A 26,192-nucleotide genomic window follows, 5' to 3' on the forward strand; every position below is an offset into this window, starting at 1 on the left:
TGACGAGTAAATAATTCAACAAATAAATAACCAATATCGGAAAAAGAAAGAAGTGTCAAAGCGAGTTGAAATATTACAAAGAAAAGTCGTTTTCGCGAGTTTCAGAAGTCGTCGGCCGAACACACTCGATGTCACGTGACGTCACTCGTCATATCGATTCGACGAAAAGGTTCCGATACCTTCTCCCTCACCCCAACTCCCCACTTCCACCCCCGCGTGCTCTCTCTCCCTCTCTCTCCCTCTCTCACTACTTTCAAAGGACGCATGCGTTCACTCGTCCTTTACAGGACGCCGCCATTTTACTTTTCCCTTCACTGCGCTAATCACTTGACATCTGTTTTTAACATTTTAAGGAAGTTAAAAAGGTATCATCATATATGCATATTTACGATAAATTTTATGATTATTCGTTTATGATTATATTAAATATGTATGTAGAAAATTATATATACGATGATATATATATATACATATATGTAAATACTTATTTACTTTGTTATAGAATTTTTTATTTCCATTTCTACTTTCTTTTTTATAACAAGCTAACAGTTAGTCCAATCGAATAATTTTATTTATAAATTTGTAATCATTGGACGAAATTAACTAATACGTTTAACACAAAAATAAGATGAAGTCTACTTTTATCAAATATAAAATCTTTTCTTTCTTAAATTTTAGTTTTTTTTTATGAAGCTTTGATTTAACCCATTTGCATATATATATATACATGCTCGATTTTGTTGTTCCTTATCATAATAGAATTGAGTGTGACATGAAATATAACGATAAGGGCTTTATTTTTCATTCTTTCTTATGATACAAATAGGGTAAAAAATATAAGTATATATTATATATGAGATAGATACGTTGCAAATCAATTAATATTACATAAGAGAATTTTATTTGTACTTCTATTCAAAAAAACAAAAAATTCTATTTTGTAGTTGTGAAAAATATAAGATCGCTAATGTCTTGTAACTTTTATTTGAAATAAATCTTAAATCCATATAATAAACAAAAAACAATCAATAATAGAGTAGAAAAAAAAATAAATATTCTTATTTTATATTTATTTTTATAAGTATTGATAATAACAATAGAATTGTATCGATTTGTATTTACATCAAAAATATTTTTTCTAATTAAAGCAATGCATGCATAAAAAAAATCTCATTAGAAAATATTAAATAAACTACATTGCTACTTACAAAAAAAACAAAAGAAAAAGAAAACATAATTTATCTTATAAAAAAAATTTAGTATACTTAATATTCTTATAGTAAAAAAGGAGCTACAAAAGCATTACATTTATTTCGTTTAACATTTAAGTCACAGACTTAAGATATAAATTAATAATACTTTTCTATTAATAATTAAATATAAATGCACGCTCTTATCTAATATAAATATTAATAGAAATGTATGTGGTTTGAAGAAAAATTTTATGTTCGAACATTAGTTGTCAACAATAAAATTAACGTAACCCTTTATAAATATAACAAAAAATACTATAACATGTTAAAATATTCTTCATTTATTTAACTTAAATACTTTGTAAAGGTATAATGCTAAAATGTTATTATTTCTATCTGCTATATATTTGCACTGTAGTTTCATAGAACTGATGTTACTATGTGATTTGATAATAAATTTGCAAAGTATTCACTGAAGATAGATTTAAAGTCTAAAATTTAGAAAAAATAACACTATTTTACCTTTGTATCTTCTTTGATGGTATTTCTGAAGTTAATGCTGGTTTAACATTTGTCTGTATTTTTCTTTTTGCTTCTAATCTCATTTTTGCTTCTAAACGTTTTCTTTCTATTTCTTCAGGCGTACATACCATAGTCTGTGAATTTCTCATATTTCTTATTTCAGAATCTTTTAACATAATTTTACTATCATTAAGTGTACGCATATTTTCTATGTTACTTATCGATTTGATGTTTTTGTTTGCATTAACATTTCCATCTGTTGTATTTTTACCACTAGTATTTACATATGATTTAGATGGCAAATTTGAAGAAGAAGAGTGTTTTATTATTTGACGTGAATTAGATGTATTAGGTTTTGTATTTATATTAGTAGTTTTTTCATGTCCAAAATATGAATCTGATAAACTTCTAGTTTTAAAAAATTTTCTGTTTTCGGTAAGATTACTATTGACATTAGAATTGTTAATGGATTTATTCAAAGTATCCAAAGAAGTTTGATTAATACAACAGCTGTTGGAATTATGGCCAATATTATTTGATTTTGTTACATTTTTAGTTGCATTTCTATTCGTTGAACTAGAATGTTTATAATTTCTTTCATTTTCATGTGGTTTAATATCTGAGTCCGGAAAAATGTTATCATATTCTGTTGTTTCAGATAATAATTTATCATCTTCTATACAAGTAGCTAAACAATCATCGAAAGAATCATCTGGTATCTCAAATAATTCGGCATTATTACGTCTTACTAAATTTTTATAATTTTGTAAATTTTCATTATGACTATTTATAATATTGTTATTTACAGAAGATTGCTTCGCGATACTTTCTTTCGCTTCCAATCTTTTTACATCTATATCTACATTTTTCTTACAATTAGGAGTAGTCTTAGAATATGTTTTACAAAAATTGCTAACATTCAATATCGGAGAGTCTTGTGAAAAAAAAGTGCTCTTTAAATTTTCACTTAAATTACTTGCACTTTTACTTTTTTCTTTTGTGATAAATGTATCCTTCTCTCTATTTCGTTTGAATGAGTCAAATGTACTAGTCTTTTTGCTTGTACATAGATTAAATTTCTCTTCTATTTCTTGGCTACATTTTACCATTGAATCTTCTATCGATTCATCAAATAATTCTTCAAAACTTGTGCTTACTTTATTGGCAAAAGTATTTGTATCCGAAACAATTAGTTCATCAAATTGATCCTTTTCTTCGTGATCCTTTTCTTCATGATTTTCTACTTCATCCTTATTGTTGTCTATGTCATTCTCTATAAAATCCTCATCGTTGCGCTGTATAGTTTTCATTTTTTCAGTCAACGCTTTTAATTCTGCAGCAAATTTTCCAACATTTTCTACACTATCCGTTTTAATTAATCTCCTTCTTAAAGGTTTATATAATAATGGAGAATTTAAAATACGTTTTTTTTGAAGTATCCTTGCCTGTTTAGGTGTAGTAACAGTATGATCATCCTCGGTTTTGCTTTTAGCAGAACCAGCTGAAATTTGCCAATCCCAGGCAACTTCGCTGGCATCTTGTGTATATGGAATTGATATCGGACTACGATTGCAACAAGGTTCCGGAGACACTTCTATATTATTTCTAGAATATTTTTTTGGAATTGGTGTACTGTGACCAGGATGAGTTTGAGTTTCATTTGAGTTTCTTATTGGACTATTCTTTGTATTATTTTCCATGTGCAATGATGAATTATCTATAAACATGTAGAAATGCATAAATTTTAATTTCTTTTCTGCCTGCATTACATAACAACTAGTAATATTAAAAAATAAAAAGAAGATAGTATATTATTAGTATATATAAATATGTTATTTTAGAAAACAAAGATTACCATGATTTCTTTGTTGTATCGGCTTTTGAAACTTATCTTTATTTTCTTCCAATTTATGTGATATTTTTGATTTCCTACTTCTACTCATAATTATTCTTTTTAATATTACATTCACTCCATAAATCTACTTATGTACACTGAAAAAAATAAAAAACTCTCATGAAAATTTATCAAATACGGATAATAACTCGCTTAAAAACATTATTAATTAATCGTAATTATTTTCCTTACAAAATACAATGTAAATTATTTTATAAAACAACACAGAACAGGACTTATTTTTATTTTTCTATTTAGTACATTTGAAATTTTATACATCTCTGTTTATATTAAATTAAAAACCGATTTTCTGACAAATTATAACTCGCGCATACCATAAATCATAAAACTATCGAAGAAAGATATCGAAAGTGAATTTTCGTCTTTTGTCCAGTTAACACTGACGATAACTTTGAAACATAAAATAAAAATAAAATCAACTCGTATATATTTTATTATTTATATAATCGTTATTTAAAAAGTAATACCCAAAAACATAAGTATTTACTTTATTTAGAATTATTCATAATATCTAGCGCATCTCATCAATTCATTACAAATGCTTGAAAATTTGTATACATTGGCAATACTGTTTCTTTATTTTTTGAAGCAATAAATAAAAATCTTACAAAGTTCGACGAACGCGTTATAAATTTAATTAATTATAAATTATATTAATTAATTAAAAATTATAATAATTAAAGAAAAATGGAGCTCGAATTGTACAATCAGATTATAACCTCAATTCACAAGTTCAATGGATTATCAAAAGACTGTGCAAAAATGTTAAGAGAAAAATATGACAAGTAAGTTGTGTTGTTTGTTTATAAAAGTTATACTTATACTTTTATTTTTTAATAAAATATATACATATGAATTTATATTTTTATATTTTATGGAAAACTATTTCAGTGAAAGTACTAACCATTTTATGTTTGTTTAGTGTGCCAATTAATACTTTGTTCAGTATATTATCGTTAGAGATACAGCAAAAAATGAAGATCAATCATACTAAATTGTTTGGACCAAATAAAAATTATTACGAAAAGTAATTGCATTTTATTTTACTTATACATTATTATTAGATACATTATTAATATACTTATTTTGTAATTTACAGTTACATAGAAGCTATACAGAAAGGAGAACCTGTAGGAATTTTATTAAAGATGGCAAAAGAAATCGACGCTCCACCGGCATTATTAGCACGTAATGTTTTAGAAAAACATTGCAGTCAGGATGACCCTAACGGTAAAATATTTTTACATATATACGCGCACACATTTGCCATTAAAATATTATAAATTATAATTTACATTCTTACCGTTTAAAAAGAATACAAATTATTTTCTTTTAGTCTCTCGTAAAGATGTTAGTAGACTTTTTAAGGATACAACTTTAATAGAAGATAAGGATCTATCATATGAAGTATATTTGGTAAAATCCCTCTTAAAATTATTTTGATAATAACTTTAAATAATATCTGTCATTCTGTTTATTTTTATTATAGTGTATATTATATGACGATCTTTATGGACCGATAGCAGATGCTATGGGCATGTAGGTATTCCATTCTCATTCGACATAAAAATATATTATTTCTATTACATTAATAAGAAAAATATTAGTTCAATAGGCCAAGAGTATGAAATGAAATTAGAGAATTATTTGACAGAACGGAACTTTGCATTCCGTAATGAAGAACATTTACGATCAAGAGGATACGACAAAACTCCAGATTTTAAATTAGAAGTTCCTATCGCTGTGAATGGTTTTGTAGTGAATTGGATTGAATCAAAGGCACGTTTTGGCAATAATGAAATACATCAAAAGTACATAAGGGAACAATTTTTGAGTTATTGGAATAGATTTGGTCCTGGTCTCGTTATCTATTGGTTTGGTTATTTGAATACTTTGAATCAACTTAATGAGAAGAAATTTATTATCATGGACCATTTTCCAGAAAATATTACATATATGGATCCAAATTCGATCAAGCAAACGACGACATCGTGATTATAAATAATAACGTAACATATCTAATCTTGCTTTCTTATTTATTTTTTCTTTATTCTTTACTTTTTTAACTTTCATAATATAAAAATTTCAAACTATATACATTCTTGTTTTTCCTTCTAATCTAGACGCTTAAATCGTCCTTGAATAAGAAGAACTCGAAAACTGGAGCACAGTGGCTGTAAACGGTAGAAACGCGCACCTGGTTTGCCGCGCAAGCGAAATGATACGCTTATTTATATATCCAGCTATGTGTTTGCCCGTAAGCGCCGCCGCTGTCGTGATTTCAAAGCCAGTGTGCAGTTTTCGGGCATCAGTTATCATTGTACGTGCAAAATTGGAAAAACCGTATCCGAGAAATATTTGGGAAAACATCATTTATCAATTAATTGGGAATTTATGAAAAGTGATATTGATATAATGAAGACGTTAATCTTATTTTAATTTTGCAACGATATATTTTTTACAATTTCCATTAATATTTCTTTCTTTTCTATTTTATTTTTTTTTTTATTTTTATTTTCTGTTTTCGCTTAACATGAAATAGAAAATTTAAAATGAGATACTAAAGAAAGAGAGAGAAGAAAGTAGATAAAGAAATATTAGAATAATATTTAACATTGCCGTTGAAGATAACAATATATCAACATTGAAATAGATACGTATGATTTTTCTGTTCCATTCAAATCCTACAAAGTTACAATATCACTGTTCCTCGCGAATATGCGTGCTGATTGGTCGACAATTTGAATTGTAATGTTCGATAAACTTGAACGTATGTAACATCGAAGTAGTGTTTCGTGAAAGTTCATCGGTGAATCGAAAAATAAACTACGTTTTGCATGACAATAATGTTATTTGAACAAGTAGACGATAACAATTGGATATCTCTGATTTACTTTTCTCTATATTAATTTACGATTTCAACGATTCGTGTTATATCGTCGAGTGTATAAATCAATTGAAAATTATCGCATATTATTATTTCAATAACTACGAATTTAATCAAGAGAATATAACGTAACGACATTAACCGGTTTCTTTTGTGCGTGTGTTCCACATTCGCTAGTTCAAGGTCTTTCGATACCTTGAATCGATTGAATTGCATGTAAAGGAAAGAGAGAGATACATATATATATATACAATCACTGCAAAATATCACGGACGCAGACGCGTTAAGTATTCAGCATCGAGAGAAAGAGAAAAGAGAGAGAGAAAAAGAGATAAAGATAAAGATAAAAGTCTCCACTGTAGTAGTCTCGATGAGGAAATAAAAAAAAGGAAGACGGTGATGACTTGGTCCTCTTTGTCGACCGCAAATAGATATCCTATTTTCAGCATCTCTCTCTTTTAGTGCGAGCGTGTCAAATTTATGAAAAACTATAAAAAAAGAATTTAAAAAAGACGACAAGCCAATGTGTACTATGATCCAACAATTGCCAATCTTTGAATTTGTTCTTCTTTTATTTTTTTATTTGCCCAACCTATTATAACGAAAATTGATATTTAATTAAAGTTTTGTTAAGTTTCATTTTTTCGGTCATCTCTTACAACATAACAAACAACTATTATTCCACCAAAGGAGATATATAGAATATGTCTATAAATTCATCGAAACTCACGGGGAAAGATAACCTCACGAAACCGGCAATACAGTCTCAACTTGCCAGATTAAAGAGGGAGGTGAGACGATGACACGTAATTCAAAATTATATATATATATATATATATATATTGCTTTGACCTGCTTTTTCAGACTTACATATCGTTCGTAAGATTCGTTATAGTGAGAATATAGTGTTGTAGTAGTACATTTGCACTACTATCTAATTTTGTTAGTAAAACTCCTCACTCCTATCACCGTTCGATCAACGAAATATAGATACCAATTTATCGGTTATTAATAATAAACCAAATCATGCAGAAAGCTAATAATCCTCTATGATTTAAATTTTAGTAAATTTCATTTGAAAATTTTAATAATAATAATATAGCTTAATTTTTCTATTAGATATATTTTTAATACTAAGTATCGTAATTAATATTATTTACAAGTTTTAAATAATTTTGAATAACTAAATAATGAGATCCGTATTGCGTTTGTTAATTTTTAGTTAATTTGTACATAATTGGACCCATTATATTCTCGAAAAGATATGATTTGAATTATTTCTACTTTATAGGAAGAAGAAGAATTATGGATATCAGGAGAAGAACTTTGTACGGAAGGAAGCAGCGATGAAGAGGATAGTAAAACATGTTCGAGATCATCCTATAGAACGAATAGGAATCATGATTCGCGTAATTCGTCGTTCAGTGGAAGACATCATTGGATTGTAGCGGATAATACGAAAGAAATTTCCGAACGATTAAATAGCAATTCTGAAATTAGAAATACGATGCCTTCGATAGAAATAATCAATTCGTCTAAAGTAGATACGCCAAATACACAATCGAATTCTTCGATAGAATCGGAAATGAATGTTTTAATGACGGATGATACATCGTGTTCGGATGTGACACAAGATGAGGAAGAAGGAGAAAGCTTTAAAGACTGTGAAATATCGTGGAAAGTTAACAGAGGTACCATCAGGTTACTTAATACAGGTGCAAAGGTTGCTACTACGAAACTCGAAAAACCGTAACACTGAATTTTTCATCAGAGATAGTATTTCTTAGGATTTAATCTTATTAACAATCTTATATATATTTTTTATTATCAATTCTTGCGTCTTAATTTCGACGATAATTGTTTCGAATGAAATTCAAATTTTTCCCGCAAATAAATCGTGACGTTGCGAAAGCTTATTTCCTTGAATTTTGATTGGACAGCTTACATTTAATGTAATCCAATCAAAATCTTTTAAAGCACGTCATGTGATTTTTGACTTTTTAAATAATATTTAGCTTCTCTTAGTTTCTTAGTTTTTATTTGTAAATACAAATGTTAGTATATTGAATATACTCCTGGTTTGATAAAAGATATATCGACAAAGGGAATGCAAGAGGAAATAACTGAATTAAAGGAATTAACGCAATTAGGTTATCAACGAGAACGTGAATTTTTCGCGCGTTTACGAGAAAATCTTCAAATTAAAGGTAATTAAAATTATAAAAAATTTATTGCGAATGTTTTCTTGAAATTCTGATCTTTTGTTACAAGATGATCACGATGACATCGGGAAAGCATATCTAAGAAATAATATTAATAAATGCCAATTGAAAAACATTAGTACAATAAATGAGGAGTTGAAAAAAGAAATATCGAAGATAGAGAATTTGGATACTGCTATCAAAAAATTTGATAATAATATAGAAGTAAATATTTTTTGCAATTTCGAATATATTAAACACATTTAACATATTCACTTCAATAAGTAAATTGTTATAAGTAAAACAAAGTATATTTAGGATGATTCTTAACATAGATAGAGATGAAAGAAACTTTATTATGTCAATACAAAAATCGTGAAAGATTGAAAGAGATATTAAAGAACGTACCACTTGAAACTGGAAAATTAGCTGAAAATACGCAACAATTTTTTAGTTTGTACAATGAATATGGTGGCGTACCTGGTAACATATAACTGAACATATTTATATATATGTAAATATATTATTTAATGATATCTCTTTCTTTTCTCTATTTATGAATAAGCATTTACGAATGAGCAAGACAAAATTAAACAAAATAAAATGCATAAAAATGAAATTTGTCAATCAAAGAAGAATAATATGGTATGTCATATTTAATTGTTTATGAATTTTTATTTTAATAGGAATATAATGAAAAATATTATTAACAGTTAAAAGCATATCAGTCAAAAATGTTTCATAAAATTACTTATAAAAAAAACAGAATAGCAATATTGTTTGGAAATATGATTGATAACAATGACAACATTATTCACGCTAGTAATAATCCTTATTGTTTTAATGATGAAGAAAAGAAATTATTATGTGAATTATGCGAGAAAATTTCAATGAATAATTCAAATATTTTTACATAATTTACAATATCGCGTAATATTTTATAAAATATTGGGGGGATCGGAAAGTAATGTCATTTTTTTACATTAAATTCAAACATAGCTTTGAAGTACACAATGAGCTAATAAATAATAAATGCAATTAACATGCGCAGAAACGACATTACTTTCCGTCCCCCTTATAATAGGTACTACAAACTGATGTTACATACAAAAATTGTAAAAAGCCTATAATACAAAAACATATGCTATTACCATCAAATACAAGTAATACAAATTTAATAAATGCGTTAGTTAGCACTGTATTACAATAAGTACTTTACAAGATGTACGAAGACATTCTAATGGGGTTATTATAAGATTCAAAAATAATTATAGCTTCATCAACTGATGGTAATGAAAAAAGACAAATAACAGCGGCTTCTAAAGAAATATGATTTTTTTCGTTACTAATCTCTTTTATATATACACACACACACACACATACACAATATTATTTTACGGAAATAGGAAATAATATACATTTGAAATCTTATATATGCATATACATATATTATATCTTATATAAAATGAATATCTTGTATTTTCTGCTATTTATAGAAAAATTAAAAGTTGGATTTGAAGTTAAATAGATAATATTTTATCTAACAAACTTATATATGATCTAACCGTTTACAGGCAACAAGGATTATTTCCACGTTTAGATTCTTTTTCAAATAATAGTACTAAAGCGCTTCAATGATGCTAAATTTTTTATATGTAATAATGAGCTTAACAAAATTAAACAACAAAATCTTACATGGCTGTTAAACATTGTATAAAAGTTTATCGATTTTCTCTATTTTTGGTTTTATGGAATGAATCGCTTTGGCCTGTGAATGACTCAAATAATTCGTCATTATGACAATACATTCATATTATATTTGAATACTTCGCAACTATCTAATTTAGATAAATTTAAAATGATGAATCACGTGCCTCTCTCTTTCTCAAGTATGTAATAATAAAGACAACTACATAACAAGAATCTTTTAAAACGTGATTAATTACTTATAAATTCACTTTATCAGAAATCATCTTGTAGAATAATTATTTACAATATGTTTATGAAAACATATATGTTATATCTAGAAAATCACAAATTTCTATCACTGTCTTTGTCGTAAATTATCCTTCAAGAAAGTGATAAATTATAAAAATAAAAAACAATTACGAAAAAGGCGACAATGTATGATTCACGTTTTACAGGATTCTACCGAATTTATAATTCATTAACACATTGCCAATCAAGTGGACTTACACTCACTCAGACTATACACTCACCATCTTCAATGAAATATAATTAAACACAAATATGTACAATTCCACACTGATCGGTGATGTGTTAAATATATAATATTTCCTTAATTTACATTTCTTCTATGTAATTTTAAATACATTATTTTATTAAGTCTTTCTTTTTGTTTTTATCCGAAACCGTGTATTTGTCGTAACTTTTGGTGGGATCGAAAGGTTCCCATCGGCTGGCAGGAAATATATGTTTATTTCTTTCGTACCATGACCTAAAATATACATAATAATAATAATCATCATTATTCCATCATTATTTATATTCAAAACATGTAATTTATTATTACATATAAAATAATATTCACTTTATACATGGTGAATAGATATGCTGCTAGAAAAAAAAACTTACCTTAACAAAACCTTGCCAGCATGCGATTCTTCAGTTTCAACAGTTGCATCATGCATAACTCTGATATCATCGTGAACGTCAAATGTAAAAAGTGGTCCACTCTTACCTCTCGCCTGTAACGAGAAAAATATATATTGAAAATTTTCTAAATACTTAATATATAACATATATTAGTATATGTTAAAAAATATATAAAGACATACCTTGGTGACAATAAAGTCGTAAAAAGTATAATGATGCGGTAAGATAAGATCCTCTTTGACGTACATCAATTGATCTGCCATTACAGTTTTAAGTTCACTAAATTCTCGCCTTAAAACTTCCAGACATCTTTGAAGTAATTGATAAATTGAATTACCTGTAAATAATAATAACTAGTATTAATTAATATGAACTTTTATTGATTTTATGCAAATACTTAAAATTAACAATTGCAGATGCATGCTAAACTATGATATTACAAATACTTTTTGTGACTTACCTTTCTTCATAATGACACTGCGTCTATGACCAGATCCATCCCAATAACTGAAAGTTATTTCTATTTCTTCTTCCTTTAACGCATTTTGTTTTTGAGCCCATTCTTGTCGCAGTTCTTCTCTTAATCTATTTTCTTCTTCTTCTCTTTCTCTATCCGGCAAAAAGCTCGTATCCACATCAGGATTCTTCTTAATTCTTTTAATAATTGGACCATTCATTTCATTCTTTGACTTTTCAGACTTATCAGAATTTTCATCTGATTCATCGTCTAATTCTTCAGATTCTTCATCCAAATTAAACGATAACGCTTGTATTTGTCGTTTCTGTTTATTTTTCTCTGCTTGTTTTGCAGCTAGTGCTCTTTCCTTCTCTTGTTCCTTTTCTTGTTCTTTTTGTGCAAGTTTTCTTTCACGTTCCTTCACTATGTTTTCTTGTTTAGCTTTCATCTCATTCAAGGTAACAAGACCGATGGTAGATGTTTTTAATTGCTGTTCCACTGCATTGTAATGAGTGGCAAATTTGTTTTCTATATTATGAATTTTCAGATCATCTTCTATTTTCTTTTTTCTCAATTCTATTTCCTGCTGTGCAATCTCACGTTTTTTCATGAGTTGCATTGCTCGACCAGCTTCGCTGGCAGCTCCTTTATAGTGAGCCATTTTTCTTCACAAAAATATATTTGTGTATAAAATAATAAAATTCCTTTTCTATCAAAGAGTCTTTATAACCTTAAAGATCTATGATACTTTTGTTTTTCTGTTACACTAAAGACGTTAGTCGGCTTAAACAGATTCACTTTATCTTTTGTTTACGCTAAATAAACAAAAAATAATTTTAGGACACTTTAATTCGACAATAATAATATTATCTTGTTATAAAAACAAATCAAAAATATTCCTTAATTCAGATATACGTAAGCGTGAATCTAGAGAAGAACATAGATTATACGTGATCAACAGAGGGAAGAACATCCATTACTTTAAGCTAAGAGGGAAGCCATCACATTACTTAAAGCTCCTTTAGATGTCACTTCTGTCCTATCATCACAAGAGTTCTGGTCTATAAATTTTATGAACTATGCCATTATTTAGATCCATTGTTTATCATATTAAAACAGTAGAGATCATTAGTAGTGTGAATAATATCGTCATTGTTATCAATCATATTTCTAAACTAATATTACTAATTTTTATTCATTAAATTTATATAAAAGTGAAAATTTATCCTGTGCATGTTGAAAATGTACACCGCTCTTTCTTTTCCATTCTAATTGTGATTTGATTGTTCACATTAAATCATAATTAGGATGGAGTTTATTATAATTGTTAAAATTATTTGAAGCTTTTTCTAGAATACTAAATAGTTTCTTGGAAAGTTTACAGACGTTAATGATAATAAATATTAATAGCATTTAATGACACTAAATAATGATTCTTTAATTTCTGTTGCTTTCTCTATACAAATTTCTCAGTATTACCAAAGAATTAAAATTAAAATTAGTCAGTATTTGTTCATACGCATTTTTAGCTGCTGATAAGTGATGTGTTAATAGTTGTATCTTAGAGTAATTGTAACATTACTTTCAGATATTAAATCTGACATACATATTATTCCAGATTATTAATATCGTGATTTGAACAATTGTGATTATTTTAATAATAATCCTAACAAATCAACAGTTAATAAAGTTTGAGAGGAATTACCAATGAAATGAATGCATTAGTTCCTTTATATCTGTACAGATGTCATCATGCAAATTTTTTTGAAATAGTGTTTTTTTTATTGGACGATGCGTAATTTCTAAAGCATATAAAAATTTAAGTTCGTAATTTGCAAGAAATATTTCTGAACTGTAAGTGATACGTAATCATGTAAACATGCATCACGAGATCAAGGATTAGTAATATGGTGATGTATATATATATTAGTCACGGAAAATTTGCGATGTAATCGCAATAATAAAATATGGGAGTAGGGGAAATAGGAAAGCCTGAGTGTCGCAAATCGAACGTGGCGCTTCGAGACGTTCATTTGATAAGAGAACAAAAAAAAAGTGGGAGGAGGAAAAGGGGAGTAGTAGGAAGACCTAAGAAAGATAGAGGAAAAAGGGAAAGAGGGCAGGAAGAAAACCGTTAAATACGAACGAGCGTTCGTATGCGCGGGTCATAAAGTGAAATTAATTGGCAGCTTCACTGACGTATGGTTGTACAGAATTCTTATCTTCTATAAAATAACAATGGCGACTTTCAAAGCAAAGAACTTTCGCTTGGCTGATATTAATGCCGTCTTCTTCGATTTGGACAATACTATCATCGAAACGAGAAAAGCAGACAGTCGCACTTGTCGAAAGGTATATATATATCTATGTAATGTTTCAAACCATTTATATTTAGAAACCAACCTTTACCCCTTTCCCTCTCTCATTCCGTCTCTTTCATTCTTTCATCTTATTAATGCTGTATGATGTGTGTATATATATGTATTATATATATATATATATATATATATATATATATTGAAGGATGGTATGCATATATAGCTATATTCATACGTAGGGTGCATACATATATATGCATACCGTTCAATGACATATATGAATAGTTACTTATAGTAATATATAAGTAGGGAGAGAGTTAATCGGTAGGTCGGCAGAGGTCAGACGCGTCGCGTTTTATGCACATTGCTCTTGCAACGGAGGTTCGCGGTAAGATGCGCGACGTTTTATCCTTTGCAAGTCGTTCTTCTCTCCCTTCTCGTCGACGGAGATCAAACCCGAAATAGATACGTCCCCCTTGACGGTTGTAATTCGAGCCGACTCCCCGTTATAGCACTTTCTCCGCGAGAACTATTTTCGTACCTACCGCGCGGTATCTTTTCATCGTCGATGTGCGCGAGACGCAGAAAGTGCTCACCAACGCAGCAACGTGTTTTTTAACATTCTTCTTTGGATACCACCTACGTATTTACTTTCCACCTACTTCTTCAAACTTCTTTCGAAGGAATAATATAATAATATAAACAGATACGATAATTCTAATGTTGTCATTTTGTAATCAACAAATGGCACGATGGAAAATAATTGATGAAATTGAACTACTCGATATTCATATCAAAATAAGATAGAATATTTATTTTAATATAAAAGGACAAATATATAAAAAGAGAGAAAGTTAAATCGTTCGATATCTTGGATGAGAAGAATGAGAAATGCTTATTTCACGTTTCATTAATCTTATTATTGAGTCGATAAAGAATTATTCTCTTGTTGGGAAGAACAGAAAGACAACGAAGGCTCACTTAACTTTTTCACGAAAGCGTTTACACGTACGGACCATAGTTTCAAACTAAGAAGTTATTTTTATACCAAGAGAGAGAACGTGTCAAAGGGCAAGGCTATAGAGCTTGAGGTGTTTGTCCTAGCAGCTAACTTCTATGCCAGTTTCCTTTCGACAGTGGTACGTGTAAGGCGTGACTCTTGAGCATTTTTCATTTGTGAATTCTTATGAAAATCATTTTCATTTTGGAGCATCGATATTCGATGCATTTTGTGAAGAGTGGTCAGTGACGTATTGTTGTATTTTGTATATGTATAGACACATATATATATATTTATTTAAAATTTATTAATACAAATAAAGCAGCAATATGAGTATTCCAGAGGAGGTCAAAAAATGCGCTTCCATTTTGAAGTCGGTTAATACAGACTCAGAAAAGTTTGCAGTCCTTTTTATGGTAACTAAATTAGTCAATGCCTCGGATTGTAATCTGGCAGCTAAGCAAATGCTTTTTGAAGCTATTGGTACAAAATTTATAAAGAAATTATTATCTAGCGACACGGTTCCTGTTGATTGTCCAGCACAAGTCTATAAATCAGTAGCACTATCAATTCTTTCTGCCTTTTGCGGAGAGCCAGAATTAGCATCTCATCCGGATATGGTAACGCATGTTCCTGCTCTTCTTGAAATTATTTCTCAAGCGGATGAAGATTCAGTCGATGACATGTTAATTATTGTTATCGAAGCTTACAGATGTTTGCAAAGCATTGCACAATTTTTACCAGGTCAAAAAATACTCCTGGAACATAAAGCAATATCTAAAATGTGTGATATTTATTCAGAGAAAAGTTTTCAAACTGACGAAGCTCTAGAGATTTTAGTTACTTTAGTTGGAAGATATGGTCCAGATGCTTGGGATGCAACTGACACAATACCCTTCCATGCAATTATGAATAAAATTGCGTGCGATTTTGAAACAGATCACACAGAGAGAAAATTTAAATTATGTAGCATTTTGCAAGCATTATTAGTTTCTTGCAGAAAAGAAATGATATCAGCATCTGCGAAAGATGAATCTTGGCCACTTAGTATTCACAAAGGATTGAGCGATATTCTTGGTTCTAAGATAGGAAAAAATCAACGAGATCCGGCTTTGAAATTAGCTTCAGTTATGATGGATCTCTTAGGTGCTGAATGGACCATGTTAAATAAGGATAAACCAAAGATACTCATATTATTGTTAATTCAATTAGCATCAATAGAAGTTAGAATGCAATTGGAGGGTCATCAGCTTAAAGCTGTTGTTACAAATGGTGATTTAGTTACAGCTTGTTTTGGCATTCTTGAAATTTCTCTCATGTATATTATCTCAGATCAATTAGATTTAGAACAAAAAGAAAAACAATCTTTATATACAGCTTTGAAGGGTGCTTTTGCTGCTATTATTGGTCTATTAAATTCAGTATCAAAAATGAAAGAATTGACTGATATCAAAGAACGTATTTTCGTTTGCGCAATGGTTAGAGTAGTTGCAGCATGGTTGGCACAAGAAACAACTGCGATGAGACCACAAGTTTATGCGGTATTGCCATTTGTATTAACAATAGCTAACGATACGTTTTATGCATATCGTAATAGAAAACTTGCAGAAAAAGCTAAAGCAGGTGCTAAAGGTGGAAGTACCAAAAACGAAGAAGGATCATCTTCTGCTGATTCTATACCATGTGATCCGCTTAGTGAAGTTGATTTATTAAGACTGCTTCTACCAGCCTTGTGTTATTTAGCGGTAGAAGAAGATGCTAGGCAAATTTTACTTGCTCACAAACAGGATGAAGTCTTATTTGAAAGTTTATCTTATCATTGGACAATAATACACTACAAAAAACCACCAGTTCCTAGGTCAGAACGCTTAAAAGCATTGAAAGAAACTGATAAAACAGATGAGTTTGATTTACAAACTTTAGAAGAAATGCAGGATTCAAGGCAAGCAATGGTTTCTATATGCAATGTATTAATGAATATAACTGTGCTAGAAGCCAAATTAGTAGAGAAATCTCCGATATATATTTCTTTATTGAAATTCATTTTCAACAATCTTCCGGAATTGAAACAAATGCCAGACAATTTAGTTCTGCATGGTCACTTAGCAGTCTTAGGACTCTTATTATTAAAGCAACAAGCACAGCGTATTAAGAAGAATGACTTTTCAATTTGCCGTTATATTCAAGCTACCATTAGATTTTTATGGGATGCATATATAATAGATGAAAGTAATGATCCAACTGAATTAGTTGTTGCTATGTCCTATAAAGAACGTTGGATGGAACTTATGGAACTCTGGTTTCTTGGGATGCAAACAATGGCTGGAGTATTACAAGTAATACCATGGTTATCACAATTTACAATTGAATCTGGATGGGTAGAAGAAATAATTGAAACTCTGAAAAAAGTTAAAGTTGGTAGTTTACAACCAAATGTAAAATCTGCTTTCGAAGATCTTCTATGTCATTTGGTGAAGGCAGATAAAGGCGTTGCAACAGTTTTGAAGAAATGCGGAGCATTAACAGTATGCAGAAATCATCGTTTGATGGAACTTGGAAAGCACTTATTTGGAGATTAAAATTCAATCCTTTAATAATTTTTATATTATGTATACTCTCCACTAAAATTAAAAGTAATTTTTATTAATTTTTGAAAAATTCAATATGCTTTGTGTACTATTAGAAATAGAATACATAAATTTATTTTATTATAAAACATTAAATTATAATATTGACAAAATTGTATTCTTTCAAGCAGTAATATTTCGTTCAGCCAAAACTACTTTAAAATCTTTTGAAATTTTGTCTATCGAAAATGTCTATACATACGTAAATCAGATATAAATTTAGATATTAGTCTATCTGGAAATAGTTTGTATTTGGCAGCAGGAAAGAAACAGGATTTTCTAAAAACAATCTTCTACAATTTATTAACATGAATATTTAAATTTGTTGAAAATATGTTTAAATTTTTTCATTTATTTTTTATTACATTTGTTTGGAGATGTAACTAATTATGTTATTATATACAATTTTGTTTTAATAAAGAAACATAATCACAAACGTTTACTTTACCTTAGAAGATATATGTCAAATAAAAATATAGAAAAATTCAAAAAAGAAACTTTATTATGTAATAAAAAAGAAAAATGATAACAATATAAATATGTACACTTAAAGATATTGTAATATTTATATCTTTTATTTCATTTGTAATAATAGGATTAGAGAAGTATGGTTGTTATCATTAAAGAGAAATATATTAACAGCTTTGTAACATGACAAAAGCATTTTTCTATTAAAGCAAATACTCTTACGATTTATCTTTACTTTTTTTTTTTATTGGCTCAGATAGCGAACCATAACATTCATCATGAACATGAATGCGAGCGTATCTTTTAGTTATGATTGAATATTTAATTCTTTTTAATTATTATTTAATCTAATGGATGGGTACAATTTCATAGCTACAATTTATAGAGTTGGAGCATCATAAATTTGTTGTTGGCACAACTGATTTTGTTGTGATTACAGCAACGTCCGCGGGTGCTACTTCGAGTGTCCACTAATCGGCTCGAGTATTTCAATGAATCAATGCATTTTCTAGGTAATCATTAATATGAATTAAATGTCCTATATAATCCTAATTGATCGCTTCTGTCCTTTGATCCAGTGAAGTCTCTTTTAAGCTGTATATAAATCCACGTTCAATATTTTGTCCATTTAAAAAAACTATGCTTTATTTATTATTATATTGTTTAATAAATAATTTAATTTTTCCAGATATATTATCATGTGTTTAATAAAACAAGTGATGACATTACTTTCGTAAATAGCAATTTATTGAATGTGGAGATCATTACTGTCCTTTATTTTCCTCTCATTTTTCATTTTCATTCATCATTCTTAACATTACTTGAAATAAAAAAAAATGAACGTGAAATCTAAATCTAATCTGTGATATTATATATGTATCTTTAGCTGGCTGAGGAGCTGACGCAAGAATATGGAATTCCTGAAGAAGTATCCATTAAAATAACGACTACATATTTGAAGCTATTCAGAAAATGTCCAGATAATTGTACCTGCTCGTTAGATGTTTGGCGAATGATATTATGGAATAAAGCATTAGGAGAAAAGTATTCATATTTAGCCAAAAATGTTTACGAGCGTTGGCTATATTTAAGATACCAATATTTGGCATTAGAATCTGATATAATTGCATTACTTCGACGGTTGAAAGAAAAATATTTGTTGGGATTAATAACGAATGGACCATCCAATTCACAATGGGAAAAAGTGAGAAAGCTTTCATTAGAACAATACTTTGATATTATTTTAGTATCAGGTGATTTGCCATGGGAAAAGCCAGAAACAAGAATTTTTGAAAAGGCATGTCAGTTTCTTCGTGTAACACCAAGTAATTGCATAATGATTGGTGATAAATTAGAAACAGACATCTTAGGTACGTTCTACTTATATAATCCTTCGTTAGATTACACAATTAATATATTATATTATACAAACAAAATACATTTAATATATAAATCCAGCAATAATATGTTTTACGTATTAAATCAGGTGGAATAGAAGCAGGTTTTGGTGCCACTGTATGGATACCAATTGTAGATAAACCATACTTAAATGCAGATGATCCACAACCTGATTTTACTGTAAGACGTTTAATGGATATTTCAAATATATTGAATCGTAAACCAGGTGCACCGGAACTTGAAGATACTTCCTCTAATGCATCTGATGGCAGCTAATATAATACTATGCTTCTATCTTCTTTTTTATAATGCATAGTACAGAAAATATTCTACAATCATACACATCTGAAAAGTGACTTGTTATATTTTCAGTAGCTAATCAAGTTTGTGTTAGATATTGCAAATAACTCATTAGCCTGATTGATTAGCATATATCGAATATCACAGATCTTGTTTATTTTTCTTTAGAGTATTTTGATAAATACTACTTTTATTATTTTCTTTTATGGTTACCATTTTTACCTGTTAATTATTATTAAATATCTACAGTGAGTAATTTAGTTAAAAATTCTATTTTATATTATGATACTTAAGTACTTTTATCTCGAGTTCTCTGAGAAAAAAAGAGACGTAACGAATGTACAAAGCACAGTGCACAAATAGATCTTTAGTTATGAACTTTGGGGGGGAAAAACCTGAGTATGATAATGGAAGGAGTAAGTGAGTCTTATTCCAGATAGATACAAATAGACTATTATACAAAATTTATTTGCAATGCAATATAATAAAATATTTTAGTATACTCGTGTTTCACAGTAATTTAACTGTGCAAACTTGTTCGGACTTGCACAATTTATACGTGCATTATGTAATTACGTGTAGATAAACTATGTGTATGTATACACAAAACAGGACATATATTTTTTATTATATATTTTATTTTTATGAAAAAAGAAAGGAAAAACAAAGAAAAACAAGTTTCACGATATTCTCGAAATAATGGGAATCTCTGTAATATAACACTTATAATATAGAAGAATAAATGTGTATGTAATGATATATAAATATATCTTTTTATGTAAATATCAAATAATCCTTAACATTTACAAAAATCTAAAAAGGATTGACCATTAATGTATATATATATATGTATATATATATACTATTTATATTATAGACGATGGCAATTTATAAAGATGTTTTTATTTTGTTACGTCATTTACGTTATAATTTTTTCTGTCATTCTTATCGGTTTCACTTAAAAAAGTTTCTATTTCCTTGTTAACTGTTGATTCATATCCAGTGAATTCGGACACATTCATTTCTATTTTATTTTGTCCCTGAATCATATTTTAAATTATTAATAATTAAAAACAAGTTCCTGCACGTCCGAGTAAAATTTTCTTACCTCTTTATTATCTCGTTGTATCATTGTGTCGATTTTATCTGTTATTATCGGTTCATTAATTTTTTCTTTTGCTTCAAAAATAGATGGAGTCTTTGTCTTGCGAGAAATTGCTACTAATTTTTTTAATTCTTTATCTTTTTTTTTCAGTACATCTCTTTTTGGTTTAATAGAGATACTTTTGGTCGATTTATTATCAACAGTTCTTGAAGATCCAGATCTCTTTGGAATCTTTTCTTTCTTTAATTTGTTTGTTTGCGCTGTTGACTTTGTCTGAAAAATCATTAACATTTATTATACAAATTCTCTTTTTCATTATAATTTACATTTGAATATAAAACAGAGACCTTATCATTTATGCGAGAATCGTTTGAATTTTTCTTTATTTCTTGCGACGAAAAAATCTTTTGTGTTGATTTAGTTATTGGTATTCGATATTTATAATCAAATTTTTCTGCTGGTTTTTCTATAACATTCAATGCATGGGATTTGATTTCAGCTATTTTATCATGACTCCGTGGGAGGATATCTGCTGGAGGAATACTTGAAACCTCTATATTTTCATTTATACATTTCTTTTCTTTGTACTCTTCTGTAGCCTGTACACACACTTCTAATTTGTTCATTTTTATTCTTGAACCAACATTTATTTGTATTTCTGTTTGAATGACTTCATCCGCAACATTCAATGGTATGTTCTCTTCTCGGTGTAATCGCAAAAATGTCGAGCACATTCTTGTGCATAAATTTTATTTATAATGTTATAATTACTTGTTACATACACTAATATAATTAATGTATATACAATTAACACAATATCAATATATTTTACACCACAAAAACGTAAACTTATTTGTTAAATATATACAGAGAAACAAATGTTATCAGCTGCTCTGTTTGCTACATACAACAAAATAAATAAACCGAAGTTTTTATACGCTTTTTTACAAGTTTTTTTATGAAGATATGTGTAATTAAGCAAATAAAAATAGCTTACGGCTCTGTATAATTATCATTGTGTAGAGTTACTGGGCTTCGCGGTGTTTGAATCATTTCATCCTGTTTTGATGAAAGATCATCTGTGGTTGAGCTCTTGTTCTCGTTTTCTAAAATCTGATTTTTAGTTCCTGATTTCAAATCTTCAAGAAACGTGTTTTCTGGACTGAATGTAATTTCTTTTTGAAGTTCTACATTGTTTAATTTATCAGGAAGAGTTTCTGATTTATTAGGAGGAGTAGTATTTATTTTTAATTCTACCTATAATGTTTATACCATAATTAACATATAGTTTTGCAATAAACGCAGTTATGCAATAAAAAAGATCATCAAAATAATACCATATTGTCAAGAACAGTTTCCATGCTCTTATGATGTAAACTCTTACAAATATTTTCTGCTTGTTTAGGATCTATGCCAGCTTCTAATAATGATGTAAGTATGTCACGCTCTGTTATAAGAAGTTCTGGATTGGCATCAATCAAAACTACTGACTTTTTTAATCTTGGTTCTTTGTTGTATTGAGTTTCCATTAATTTTTGGTAAGATAACAACTTTCCTATTACTTTGTTCTCATCTAGTACCTTTGGTGGAGTTGGTGGTCTGACTTCATGTAACTGTATTTGATCCGTATTAAAAAATTCTGTATCATCATCTGATGCATCAGACTCTGCTGACACATTTAAAAAAGTTTTCAATCGATATATTTCTTTCAACATTTTATTCTATATAAGAAATAAAATAAGATTTTCATATATGTTTTATAACTTAAAAGTACAACTTACATATTTAATAAATAGGCATATATTTACCAGATCAAGTGTAGTTCTATGTCGTTGTAAATGTTTTTTAAATATTTCATTTAGTTCCTTATCGGTATAGATACCATATTTAATAATATCTTTGGTAATCTCGTAAGCAAATTGAACGTATCTTGCATCCTCTTTTGCTTCAATTTCTGCATACTTACGTGTATGCATTTGTACTGGACTTGATAAGGAAGAAGAAGCATGATCTTCTTGTATTATAGAACTGGAACTTGAACCAGAATCAGAATGATAATGATAATGATAATGATTTGTAGGTGACTCAAAAGGTTTTCCGCAGGTAACGTAAATTGGTTTCTCATCACACCTACATTTTCTTTTTAAAGAAAGCTCTTATTTAATTAAATCAACGTTTAATGTTAATTTAAGTATTATTATAACTATTATAAAAAGTTACTTAAATCTGATTGTCAATTATTATTAATCTTACCTGTGAACGATACGTTTTTCCGAATTCAATCCTTTAATGTATTTTTTTCCAGCAGTTTTAGCTCGACTCTCGCTCATATCTGATACTGTTTTTTTAGATTTTAACATTGAACGATTTTGATAATTACTTTTACTGTTACTTTCAGTATCAGCAGCTTGCATTGCTAATTGTGAATAATCTATATCGTTTATATTACATGGATATGTTTCACAATTGTATTCCTCTGAGTGATGCGAAGAATATTTATCTAAATTCATCCTGAGCATATCCTATTTCAATTATCGTCCAAGAGATATAAAAATGTTTTCATTAGTTATATATTATATATTCTATAATGCGTATACATTATAAAAAATATATGAACATACCATAGGATGATGTTTGGTATCAAAAGCCAATTGATCAATAAAATTATCCAAACTGAATTTCCTTGGAAGTTGTGCTTTTAATTCTTTTTTCTTATTATTTATATATTTTTTATTTCTAGCATCAACAACACTTTTCGCTAACAAAACTCGACGTATGTGAAATCGCATTGAGTTATATGCGGATAATTGTTCAAAATAATTTTCTCCAGCCAAGTTATATACTAAATAGAAAAGGCAATCATATTCAATAATTATTTATCATTATTTATTAATAATCATTATATTATGTCATTCAAAAAATACATTTGGTGTATTGTGAAGTAAATTTTGAAAATATATTTTTCTACTTTTTCATATAGTATTTATAATATAATTTATAAATATGTAATAAAAATATATATAGACAAATTTATTGTGGTAAATAATTTCAGGGAAAATTAAAACTCACATTACTCCAAATTCAGGCAACATTTGGAACATCTTAGATTTGGAATATACATGCATGCAAAAAAGAATACTTATATATAAGTATTCTAAAAAAAAAAAGATTCAGAAAATGTTATACTTAAGAATATAATAAATACATTATACATACCACTGCTTTTGAGATTAATATCACTGTTGTGAAGCCGTGTCATTTTTATTTTAATGAAAGATGCAATTAAAACTTCAAGCAGATATTGTTTTAGAATCTAAATTTTCAAATAATATAAGAGATTAAATATTCTAACATTACACTTTATCCATTGTAAATTTTGTCATTATGGCAGTTTCGATAATTATTTAAGGTTTTGTTCGAAAATGTTCAATCATATTTGGAATAATTTTGCTTAAGGCAAAAGAAAATAAAATCTTTGCTCTTTCCACTTAAAATTGACTGTACACAAATGCGTCATTTGGTTGCTTAGCAACAGAAAACCGTTATGCTGAGTAATTACAAAGCACGAACAGCATTTTTCGATTTTTATGCATATATTTTCATCATTACTTTTTAACTATATTTAATATAATTTTTAACCAAACAAATGCCATTGAAGGGGATAAAAGTTATAGAAATGGCTGGACTTGCTCCAGGACCATTTTGTGGAATGTTATTAGCAGAATTTGGAGCTAGTGTTATAAGAGTAGATAAAGTAAGTACAATTATTTGTTACAAAATTTTGTTTGTAAACTTTACAAATATAAAATATATTTATAGGTTGGAAGTGAGGTAACAATTCCTGATTTCACTGCTCATGGAAAACGATCAATAGCATTAAATTTGAAAACCAATGAGGGTGTTGAAGTTTTTAAAAAAATGAGCAGATACAGCGATATAATAATAGATCCCTTTCGTAAAGGTCAACAGCATACTATCGTATGAATATAAAAATAGAATTTTTATTTATCTATACAATTTTTGCAATAGGTGTTATGGAAAAAATGAAAATAGGACCTGATGATATAATGCAGATTAACAAACAGATCATTTATGCCAGATTAACTGGATTTGGACAAAAAGGTCCATACGCAGATATGGCAGGTCATGATATTAATTTTTTAAGTTTGTCAGGTACTAATATTTCACATGTATAAGTATTAATACTTTTTATTTTACAAAGTTGTCATTTATTGTTTTATTAGTAAATGAAATATTTTCATTTAGGTTTACTTTCTTTATTTGGTCGTGCTAACGAGAAACCAACACCGCCTGTCAATCTGGCTGCTGATTTTGGTGGTGGTGGTTTAATGTGTGCATTAGGTATCATTTTAGCACTTTTTGAACGTAGTCGTAGCAATTTAGGACAGGTTGTAGATGCTTCTATGGTAGAAGGTACAGCGTATTTAGGAAGTTGGATCTTTAGGTCTCAACAGGTAGCTGGGTTATGGGGTAATCCACGTGGGCAGAATATGTGAGGATACTAATCTTTTTTCTTTTTTATTTTATCAAGTGAATGTAATTTGTTAAGAGTACTTCAGATATGTTCTTGTAGGCTGGACACAGGCACACATTTTTACAACACTTATGAAACAAAGGATAAACGTTATATGGCCATTGGTGCTTTGGAAGACAAATTTTACAGTAATTTGTTAAAGAAACTTGGTTTATCTGAAGACGAAGTACCACAATTTGAAAATTTTGATAAAAATCATGAATTGTTTGTTGATTTATTTAAGAAGAAAACCCAGGCTGAATGGTGTGCTATTTTTGATGGAGTAGATGCTTGCGTAACACCAATTTTAAACCTAGAAGACACACCGCATCATCCACATAATAAAGAAAATGAAACGTTCAGAGTTACAGAAGATAATTTAGTAATACCAAACCCTACACCACGTTTATCTCGTACACCTGGTATCTCAATGGCAACTTGTAAAAATCCAGAACGAGGAGAACATAGTATTGAAATTCTGAATGAATTAGGTTTCGATTCTAAAGAAATCGACAATTTTTTAACTAATAATATAGTTATACAAGCTCAGTGTAATAGCAAATTATAAAACTATTCTATAATTATAATGAAACAAATTCAATATTTGCAAATGGTTGGGGAAAAACATAAAAACATATATTTTAATATATA

The 26,192-nt window shown here is 28.6% G+C and overlaps 8 protein-coding genes across 16 annotated transcripts; 4 read left to right on the plus strand and 4 right to left on the minus strand.

The window, feature by feature from the left end:
- Positions 1 to 3: 3 nt before the first annotated feature.
- Positions 4 to 6,063, plus strand: LOC122525922 (CDAN1-interacting nuclease 1). Of its 3 annotated transcripts, none has more exons than XM_043648960.1 (8): positions 4 to 365; positions 4,314 to 4,415; positions 4,553 to 4,657; positions 4,730 to 4,860; positions 4,967 to 5,046; positions 5,120 to 5,169; positions 5,238 to 5,639; positions 5,754 to 6,063. In XM_043648960.1, the coding sequence occupies exons 1-7, from the start codon at positions 265 to 267 to the stop codon at positions 5,623 to 5,625; spliced, it is 957 nt and encodes a 318-aa protein (XP_043504895.1). In that variant the 5' UTR covers positions 4 to 264; the 3' UTR covers positions 5,626 to 5,639; positions 5,754 to 6,063. The 3 variants fall into 3 exon arrangements, with proteins under 3 accessions (XP_043504895.1, XP_043504897.1, XP_043504896.1); XM_043648962.1 differs by lacking the exon at positions 5,754 to 6,063 and having other exon boundaries at positions 5,238 to 5,504; positions 5,573 to 5,639; XM_043648961.1 differs by lacking the exon at positions 4,553 to 4,657.
- Positions 1,517 to 3,840, minus strand: LOC122525920 (putative uncharacterized protein DDB_G0282133). Of its 2 annotated transcripts, XM_043648959.1 has the most exons (3): positions 3,802 to 3,840; positions 3,571 to 3,707; positions 1,517 to 3,432 (listed from the first exon to the last, which is right to left on the minus strand). In XM_043648959.1, the coding sequence occupies exons 2-3, from the start codon at positions 3,656 to 3,658 to the stop codon at positions 1,712 to 1,714; spliced, it is 1,809 nt and encodes a 602-aa protein (XP_043504894.1). In that variant the 5' UTR covers positions 3,659 to 3,707; positions 3,802 to 3,840; the 3' UTR covers positions 1,517 to 1,711. The 2 variants fall into 2 exon arrangements, with proteins under 2 accessions (XP_043504894.1, XP_043504893.1); XM_043648958.1 differs by lacking the exon at positions 3,802 to 3,840 and having other exon boundaries at positions 3,571 to 3,737.
- On the plus strand, positions 5,849 to 9,091 carry LOC122525923. Of its 3 annotated transcripts, XR_006305916.1 has the most exons (3): positions 5,849 to 5,950; positions 7,809 to 8,724; positions 8,789 to 9,091. XR_006305916.1 is itself a non-coding variant. In XM_043648965.1 (2 exons), the coding sequence occupies exons 1-2, from the start codon at positions 5,849 to 5,851 to the stop codon at positions 8,268 to 8,270; spliced, it is 564 nt and encodes a 187-aa protein (XP_043504900.1). In that variant the 3' UTR covers positions 8,271 to 9,091. The 3 variants fall into 3 exon arrangements, 2 of the variants coding, with proteins under 2 accessions (XP_043504900.1, XP_043504901.1); XM_043648965.1 differs by having other exon boundaries at positions 7,809 to 9,091; XM_043648966.1 differs by lacking the exon at positions 5,849 to 5,950 and adding an exon at positions 6,172 to 7,308 and having other exon boundaries at positions 7,809 to 9,091.
- A 1,757-nt stretch (positions 9,092 to 10,848) lies between these two features.
- On the minus strand, positions 10,849 to 12,741 carry LOC122525924 (protein FAM50 homolog). The gene is made up of 4 exons (XM_043648967.1): positions 11,795 to 12,741; positions 11,517 to 11,671; positions 11,314 to 11,426; positions 10,849 to 11,176 (listed from the first exon to the last, which is right to left on the minus strand). The coding sequence occupies exons 1-4, from the start codon at positions 12,450 to 12,452 to the stop codon at positions 11,053 to 11,055; spliced, it is 1,050 nt and encodes a 349-aa protein (XP_043504902.1). The 5' UTR covers positions 12,453 to 12,741; the 3' UTR covers positions 10,849 to 11,052.
- A 1,313-nt stretch (positions 12,742 to 14,054) lies between these two features.
- On the plus strand, positions 14,055 to 19,269 carry LOC122524524 (neurochondrin homolog). Of its 2 annotated transcripts, none has more exons than XR_006305564.1 (3): positions 14,055 to 14,143; positions 18,644 to 18,716; positions 19,091 to 19,269. XR_006305564.1 is itself a non-coding variant. In XM_043646840.1 (3 exons), exon 1 carries the CDS (start codon positions 15,439 to 15,441, stop codon positions 17,686 to 17,688), a length of 2,250 nt encoding a protein of 749 aa, XP_043502775.1. In that variant the 5' UTR covers positions 14,339 to 15,438; the 3' UTR covers positions 17,689 to 17,742; positions 18,644 to 18,716; positions 19,091 to 19,269. The 2 variants fall into 2 exon arrangements, 1 of the variants encoding a protein (XP_043502775.1); XM_043646840.1 differs by lacking the exon at positions 14,055 to 14,143 and adding an exon at positions 14,339 to 17,742.
- A 1,514-nt stretch (positions 19,270 to 20,783) lies between these two features.
- LOC122524582 lies at positions 20,784 to 21,775 on the minus strand. Its single transcript, XM_043646897.1, has 3 exons — positions 21,355 to 21,775; positions 21,011 to 21,280; positions 20,784 to 20,942 (listed from the first exon to the last, which is right to left on the minus strand). Exons 1-3 carry the CDS (start codon positions 21,739 to 21,741, stop codon positions 20,805 to 20,807), a joined length of 795 nt encoding a protein of 264 aa, XP_043502832.1. The 5' UTR covers positions 21,742 to 21,775; the 3' UTR covers positions 20,784 to 20,804.
- A 43-nt stretch (positions 21,776 to 21,818) lies between these two features.
- Positions 21,819 to 24,375, minus strand: LOC122524537. 3 transcript variants are annotated; one of them, XM_043646857.1, is made up of 7 exons: positions 24,224 to 24,375; positions 23,629 to 23,849; positions 23,261 to 23,529; positions 22,816 to 23,035; positions 22,345 to 22,728; positions 22,005 to 22,264; positions 21,819 to 21,907 (listed from the first exon to the last, which is right to left on the minus strand). In XM_043646857.1, exons 1-7 carry the CDS (start codon positions 24,264 to 24,266, stop codon positions 21,892 to 21,894), a joined length of 1,413 nt encoding a protein of 470 aa, XP_043502792.1. In that variant the 5' UTR covers positions 24,267 to 24,375; the 3' UTR covers positions 21,819 to 21,891. The 3 variants fall into 3 exon arrangements, with proteins under 3 accessions (XP_043502792.1, XP_043502788.1, XP_043502786.1); XM_043646853.1 differs by having other exon boundaries at positions 22,816 to 23,041; XM_043646851.1 differs by having other exon boundaries at positions 22,816 to 23,146.
- A 263-nt stretch (positions 24,376 to 24,638) lies between these two features.
- On the plus strand, positions 24,639 to 26,152 carry LOC122524571 (alpha-methylacyl-CoA racemase). The gene is made up of 5 exons (XM_043646884.1): positions 24,639 to 24,761; positions 24,827 to 24,968; positions 25,037 to 25,180; positions 25,274 to 25,520; positions 25,602 to 26,152. The coding sequence occupies exons 1-5, from the start codon at positions 24,654 to 24,656 to the stop codon at positions 26,107 to 26,109; spliced, it is 1,149 nt and encodes a 382-aa protein (XP_043502819.1). The 5' UTR covers positions 24,639 to 24,653; the 3' UTR covers positions 26,110 to 26,152.
- The last annotated feature ends 40 nt before the right edge of the window (positions 26,153 to 26,192 follow it).

This window comes from Polistes fuscatus, unplaced genomic scaffold, assembly GCF_010416935.1.
Source record: "Polistes fuscatus isolate 324 unplaced genomic scaffold, CU_Pfus_HIC Scaffold10, whole genome shotgun sequence".
Taxonomy (NCBI): Eukaryota; Metazoa; Arthropoda; class Insecta; order Hymenoptera; family Vespidae; genus Polistes; species Polistes fuscatus.

Coding starts and splice junctions, on each gene's coding strand:
- LOC122525922 (XM_043648960.1), top strand. CDS start 265: ATGCGTTCACTCGTCCTTTACAGGACGCCGCCATTTTACTTTTCCCTT. Junction 4,416..4,552: donor TTAAGAGAAAAATATGACAA/GTAAGTTGTGTT, acceptor ATGTTTGTTTAG/TGTGCCAATTAATACTTTGT. Junction 5,170..5,237: donor ATAGCAGATGCTATGGGCAT/GTAGGTATTCCA, acceptor GAAAAATATTAG/TTCAATAGGCCAAGAGTATG.
- LOC122525920 (XM_043648959.1), bottom strand. CDS start 3,658: ATGAGTAGAAGTAGGAAATCAAAAATATCACATAAATTGGAAGAAAAT. Junction 3,433..3,570: donor GATACAACAAAGAAATCATG/GTAATCTTTGTT, acceptor ACATGTTTATAG/ATAATTCATCATTGCACATG.
- LOC122525923 (XM_043648965.1), top strand. CDS start 5,849: ATGATACGCTTATTTATATATCCAGCTATGTGTTTGCCCGTAAGCGCC. Junction 5,951..7,808: donor TTCGGGCATCAGTTATCATT/GTACGTGCAAAA, acceptor TCTACTTTATAG/GAAGAAGAAGAATTATGGAT.
- LOC122525924 (XM_043648967.1), bottom strand. CDS start 12,452: ATGGCTCACTATAAAGGAGCTGCCAGCGAAGCTGGTCGAGCAATGCAA. Junction 11,672..11,794: donor CAGTGTCATTATGAAGAAAG/GTAAGTCACAAA, acceptor TATTATTTACAG/GTAATTCAATTTATCAATTA. Junction 11,177..11,313: donor GCTGGCAAGGTTTTGTTAAG/GTAAGTTTTTTT, acceptor TGTATATTTTAG/GTCATGGTACGAAAGAAATA.
- LOC122524524 (XM_043646840.1), top strand. CDS start 15,439: ATGAGTATTCCAGAGGAGGTCAAAAAATGCGCTTCCATTTTGAAGTCG.
- LOC122524582 (XM_043646897.1), bottom strand. CDS start 21,741: ATGTGCTCGACATTTTTGCGATTACACCGAGAAGAGAACATACCATTG. Junction 21,281..21,354: donor ATTCTCGCATAAATGATAAG/GTCTCTGTTTTA, acceptor ATGATTTTTCAG/ACAAAGTCAACAGCGCAAAC. Junction 20,943..21,010: donor TACAACGAGATAATAAAGAG/GTAAGAAAATTT, acceptor AATATGATTCAG/GGACAAAATAAAATAGAAAT.
- LOC122524537 (XM_043646851.1), bottom strand. CDS start 24,266: ATGACACGGCTTCACAACAGTGATATTAATCTCAAAAGCAGTG. Junction 23,850..24,223: donor TATTAATCTCAAAAGCAGTG/GTATGTATAATG, acceptor TTTTCTATTTAG/TATATAACTTGGCTGGAGAA. Junction 22,265..22,344: donor AAACTGTTCTTGACAATATG/GTATTATTTTGA, acceptor TAAACATTATAG/GTAGAATTAAAAATAAATAC.
- LOC122524571 (XM_043646884.1), top strand. CDS start 24,654: ATGCCATTGAAGGGGATAAAAGTTATAGAAATGGCTGGACTTGCTCCA. Junction 24,969..25,036: donor AATAGATCCCTTTCGTAAAG/GTCAACAGCATA, acceptor TTTTTGCAATAG/GTGTTATGGAAAAAATGAAA. Junction 25,521..25,601: donor AATCCACGTGGGCAGAATAT/GTGAGGATACTA, acceptor ATGTTCTTGTAG/GCTGGACACAGGCACACATT.